The 6,182-nt window shown below is 30.0% G+C and overlaps 1 protein-coding gene across 4 annotated transcripts in view; it reads right to left on the reverse strand.

Annotated features, from left to right (window-relative positions):
- LOC110024366 (uncharacterized protein sll1770-like) overlaps positions 1 to 2,499 on the reverse strand; it is a 75,300-nt gene extending 72,801 nt beyond the window's left edge. For all 4 annotated transcript variants that reach the window (XR_002293987.1, XM_020724290.1, XM_020724288.1 and 1 more), the window contains exons 1-2: positions 2,311 to 2,499; positions 1,189 to 1,789 (exon numbers count right to left, since the gene is read on the reverse strand). Coding sequence is in view for 3 of the 4 variants with exons in the window: in XM_020724290.1 (XP_020579949.1) it covers positions 1,189 to 1,789; positions 2,311 to 2,453 (744 nt within the window). In the remaining variant the exon portion in view is untranslated. The remainder of the gene's footprint in view (positions 1 to 1,188; positions 1,790 to 2,310) is intronic.
- Between the last annotated feature and the right edge of the window lie 3,683 nt (positions 2,500 to 6,182).

The raw sequence follows: 6,182 nt of genomic DNA on the forward strand, positions 1-6,182 counted from the left end.
TCCCCCTTCCCCCTTCCCTCCGACCCCCTTTCTAAAAGAGGCTCTTTCTCTCTCTTTTTAACTAAATTAATCTATCTATTCGTCTATATCTTTCTCTCCTCATTTTTTCAAACAAAAGAGACATGAAGGAACAAGTTAACCCATGTGCAGAAAAGAAAACTCAAGGAAATTGAAATCCAACAAGAAACAATCATTCTAATTCTCGTCAAAATTAATATTTAAACCTAAACTTGAAATCAAAATCCCCTCCTTCTTAACCTAATTTGATCAAAACATACTTTTTCCAAATGTATTTGCCTGCATGTCTCATTAGAGAGTTCCATAAAACTACGTAATATGTAACTTCGCATTACTGGCATTTTGAAATTTGAACCAAAAAAAAAGATCAATACCATCCTTCCTCCCAGCTATTAACTGCAAATAATTTAATGAATTGTAACAGGGGCAAAACTAGAAATATTATGTATATAGAAATATATCAATAATAAAAAAACTGAAAGGTAGGAATGGGCATTTGGTTGGTTCGGTTAGATTAGCTAACAGATTTATTAAAATATATCAATAATAAAAAAACTGAAAGGTAGGAATGGGCATTTGATTGGTTCGGTTAGATTAGCTAACAGATTTATTAAACAGATTAAAACAAACAAAATAACAGGCAAAACCAAACCAATTAACTAATATATATAACCAAAGAATCATAAAATAATTCATTTTATTCTGTTCCGTGTTGGTTCAGCTGAATCTTGAAATCCAAATAAAGGGGTATTCATATGGTCAGTTCAGATGAATTAGTTGACGGAATGGACAAACATAATTCAATTTTTCATATAGCCTTTCATATTCTAAACTAATAATAGTAACGCAAATAAACTTTAATCTAAAATACTAAAACACAAATCAATCAGTGATTTAATAAACCGAATCAAATCAACCAAATATACTTGATTCGGTTCAATTTTTTAATTCAACACAACCAATATAGATCTCTAGGGTGAAGGCCTTGGGTTACCTACACCTTTCATCCTAAGCATGGGACAGATGAGTAGATCTATTGCTTCAATGATAAATCATAGTTTACCTCATTGAGAATCAGGAAAATGTATATGCCAAAAGAAGTTCAGAGATACTATCAACAAATTCAATTGAATGAACTGATAATATATAAAGATATATTTGTAATTTTACCTGCTTATTTTCTGTAATTCCATCAAGATATGCCCATTTTGCATTATCAAAGAGAACCCGAATGCGTAGAGAAATAACAAAAGACCAAATGTCAATTGTCCTTTGCCAACCATTATAGTTTTCATTGGCCCAGCTGAAACCCTCATCTGAAGCGAAAACTTTTAGCTCATCCCCAGAGGAGAGATCATCAGCCACCTTCTTTTTAGGTGTTTTAGCAATATCTAATACTCCATTCATTTTAACCAAGCCAGCACCATTATTGACCACCCCTTTTGAGCCATTCACAGCAGCGCTGACACTGGCTGTTCCAATTTTCTCAGTGAAAGTGGACTTGATTTCCGCTAATTTCTTCGTTGATACCATTTTGTTAGACCGGCCATTAATGCCAAGCTTATCAGATTCTTGCTTCCGCACCTCGCTTCTAAAAATCTTTATCGAGCGCGAAAACTTTGATGACAGTGCATCACACTTCAATAGTTGCAGACTGGAAATGGAACAGGAGAAGCTCAGATCATTTGATGTCCGCCCATGTTCTGAAGTGCCCGAGTAGCTGCAGCTTAAGCCCCGAGAAACCAGAGCTGTAGCCATCAAACAGTAGTTCCTAAACCGAAAGCCTGATTGATATCAGCCAATTGGTAAAGAAACTAATAAAAAAAAGAAAAAAATCCTTCCAAGCTTATAAATCCAAAACAAACCAAACAAGTAAAATAGAAAAGGAAACCCTAGATCAGATCATCCTGTCGTCCCAGAAACCAAGAAATATATATTTAATCAACACTGCCCAATACTACATTTTCAAAAGGCAAATAACCAAAAAGCTGCAGCAACCCGCCAACAATAAAAAAACTGCCATACTCACTACTACCAAATAACTTCAAATTTTACCCAAACAACACTCACAAAAAACATCTATACACCCATTACAACATCGTTCATATACCTTCCACTAGCTCCTTCATACAATCCAATAACCCCAAATCAACAAATATGTGTAAGGCAAACATAACTCTCCAAACTGATTAAAACCTCAAAGCCGAGAAGCAAACATAACAATAGCTAGTAACCAAGAGGAATGAGACCGGGAAAGAATATCAATCTGTAAATTACCTACAAGGAACTCACTCTCGGTGGAAGAGAAGCAGGGCGATCGAGCACCTGAGCTCTATAAAACAACTGGGGGTTTGCGTAAAGAAATGCAAGAAGAAACAACCGAGAGACGTGAGAGGGTTGGATAAGGGAGCTGAAGAAAACGACTGGAATTCCATGAGAGTGGCGTTGGGTCTGCGCGCCTCAAGGTGCTCCACAAATGGAAAAATATTTACCTACTTCGTGTACAATACTTTTAGGTAATACTTCTAATTTATTTGTAGATTATTAACATTATTGGGTTAATGCCCTCAATAATCTCTTAATAACCCTCAATAATTGAGTTATTGGAAGTTTAATTTGGGTCATACGCACGAAGAACTGCGTGCATATGACATACGTAAATAGCGCTCAATATGAGTTATTGGAAGTTTAATTTGGGTCCGTGCATATGACATACGTAAATAACGCTCAATATGAGTTATTGGAAGTTTAATTTGGGTCATACGCACGCAGAACTGTGTGCATATGACATACATAAATAGCGCTCAATATGCATATATTTTATCTTTTACATAAATACCACCTATGTATTTACATATATATTTTATCAAACAGTAAATGAGTATGTAAGCAGCACGAATGCCGGGAAATATGCATATATACCACCTATGTATTTACATATTTAATAGTCAAGTTTTATCATTTACATTTATATCACTCAAATCTTACATATCTCATCATAAATATCACTCAAATTTGACTTATTAAATTTATAATTTTCTATCACCAAATTCTTTCATAGGAATTGTGTGGTATATTTGTAAATCATCCCATTTTACATACATTTTTCCACCTTAAGAAAAGGTACGTAAATTTCGAAAATTAGTTGTAGATCTGTAAATACATATGGATTGTGTGGTATATTTGTAAATCTTCTCGTAAGTTCTTAAGATGCATTTATGTACGTGCCATAATTTTAACATCTAAATTTTAATATCTATATGCATAAAATATTACATTAAAAATATCATTATTATGACTGTTTTAATGCATAGATTTATAATATCAATACGTATAAATGTAAATATCAAACTTTAGGTGCTACATATGTAAATGCATTGGAATTGTGTGGTAAATATGCAAATTTCCCTAAATTCAATTATGATTTATTAAATATTTAATTTTAAATTCTTAAAATTATAAGACATAATAATAATAAAGTTCTCTTAAATAATCACAATTTATTTGATTGTTATTTGCAAGAAATAAAATTTTAAATGATTATGAGAGTTAATCATTAGTTAAATATGGATACTTATTAATTACTATATTATGAATAATTATAGTTTATCTATTCATATTATTTGTATGTTTAATTATTTTTTCTATTACTAATAAATAATTAACTAAATAAATTTTAAGCCACTAAATAAAAATCTTAGCATTAATAAATTCATGGAAATTAATTTAATTGAAATTATATAGCCTTTTAATTTACTAATTAACATAAAATGACATGAACAACATTGATTATTGATTAAGCAATAAAGTTAACCAAGTATACATTATGAAGAATTATAAATATTAAAATATTGAATATATTTTGATATCTCTCAACTTCTAATCACCTAAACATCTTATAAATGTTAGCATTAGGAATGTCAAAAAAAGCTCGTTGTTCGTGAACAACTCGTGCTCAGTTCATTAAGTAGTTCATGTTCGGCTCGTTTGTTAAGTAAATGAGCCGAACACGAACATCTATTTGTTTGCTCGTGTACGGCTCATTTTAGCTCGAAACAAAAAAGATCATATAATTATTTATATAATAATATATATTATTATTTATATTATATATATAATGTCGAATACGAACAAAAATATTTAAATCAAGTTGAACAAGATCACACTGTTCATGAGCCAATTTCGAACGAGCGAAATTGTGGGAAAGTCATAAAAAAACTAAGACAAAGAGTTTTATATCTACTATTGTGAATATTCTAACATGCAAAAATTATGTTTAATATCATTTTTGGGTGAACATGTAGATGCTGACAGCACATATGTACTAGTTATTTCAACTAATGCTATATATTTCATTATATATATTAAAAATAGTCAATTATGTTCATTATGTTAATTATATTACTAATTAACAAATGAAGTGTAAAAAAGTTAATTTGAACGTCATTAATCCTCCTTAATTAACTTTTTACCATGTTGGTAAGCTTTCATCATTTTACTTAGTTCTCATTATGTTAACTATATTACTAATTATCAAATGAAGTGTAAAAAAGTTAATTCGAACGTCATTAATCCTCCTTAATTAACTTTCTACCATGTTGGTAAGCTTTCATCATTTTACTTAGTTCACAGGTGCAATTAAATTTGTTAAAAATGAGTCAAATCTGTCTCATTATGTTAATTAAAGATTTTAAGCCTTAACATTTTTAAAATAGCTAATTAACTTATATATGCTTTAACACTCAATATCTCAAATAATAGAATTAATATAATGTCTTCTTTTGCATATGTCTTAACACACAACTGTTGCACAACTATATAGTACAATTTATTCGTCACAGCTGTTGCTGTTGCACAACAACTTATTTCAAATAGATGTAGTTGCCCCGAACAAACCACAAATCAAACTATTTCCAAGAGTCATTTCGAGCTCATCATTGTTGGTAATATCTTTTACTCGATCTTTTTGGACTTTATATCAATTATTTTGTTTGCTTTTTAGTATTTTTTTATGGGATATTTACATGCATAAAACACAAATCTTATAAAACTGCTAAGCTTTCGTATTTACATTTATAATACTTTCTACATATGAAAAAGTATAATTAACTTTTATAAAGTAAATAATAGTGATATTTTTGACATGATGTTAAATATTTGAGTGTTATACCCTTCTGAGCTTTAGATATGTAAATACATAAGAATTATGTGGGCCTAAGGCAGGTATGTAAATACCCAATTTAAGAAATTTTTTTTAATGCATTGCTTAAAATTTGCTACAAATATGTTTTGTCGAAGTTAGGGTTAAAGATATAAATATAGAATTATAGAGAAATGGGAGAGCAATGGGTTGAAATATATGTGTTGTCTTTATTATTATTATAGGAAATTTACAAATTTTTCATATATAGTAAATAATTCTAATGTATTTATATGTCTACTTCCCAAACATTCATATTTATGTTTATAATATTTTTGTCATAAACATATAAATATAAAAATGTATTTTACATTTTAAAAATAAATAATAATGATTTTATTAATGTGATAATAATGACTTCAGTGACATGCTGTGTAAATATAAAATCTCAGATATTAGATATGTAAATACATAAAAAATGTAGCATGTAAATACATCATGCTCCTTAGCACGGCGTCATTCAGTGATAGCCAAACAACCATTATTATAGCAAAAAATCATGCGCTTCATGATAGAACAAAACACAGAGATTGACTAACACTTCCATCTTAGAAAAGATTAATAATGGAATTGTTCAGCTCAACCATGCTTCTACACGGCTTCAGACTATTGATACTCTCAGCAAAGCACAACCAATGGTGATGAATTTAAGTCCAAACATGGTTTGTACAGTATATATAACCCAACTTTAGTGGGTTGGAAAGTAGCACGCAAGGTAAGCAAGAAAGAAAATTCTTTTCCAAATCACTACAAAACCTATGCATAAAAAGGAGCATCTCACTTTTAAAAGTGATAATAAAACTATTTTTAATGTGATATTAAAGATCAGAGCGCTATGTATATAAATATGAAAGTTTAAGCGTGAAATTTGTAAATACATAAGAATTGCGTGCCATATATGAAAATGCCCCGAATAACAAAATACTCGTGACAGAGAAACCAACTAAAAATTAATATCTATATA

This window comes from Phalaenopsis equestris, unplaced genomic scaffold (genome assembly GCF_001263595.1).
Source record: "Phalaenopsis equestris unplaced genomic scaffold, ASM126359v1 Scaffold000255, whole genome shotgun sequence".
Classification (NCBI taxonomy): Eukaryota; Viridiplantae; Streptophyta; class Magnoliopsida; order Asparagales; family Orchidaceae; genus Phalaenopsis; species Phalaenopsis equestris.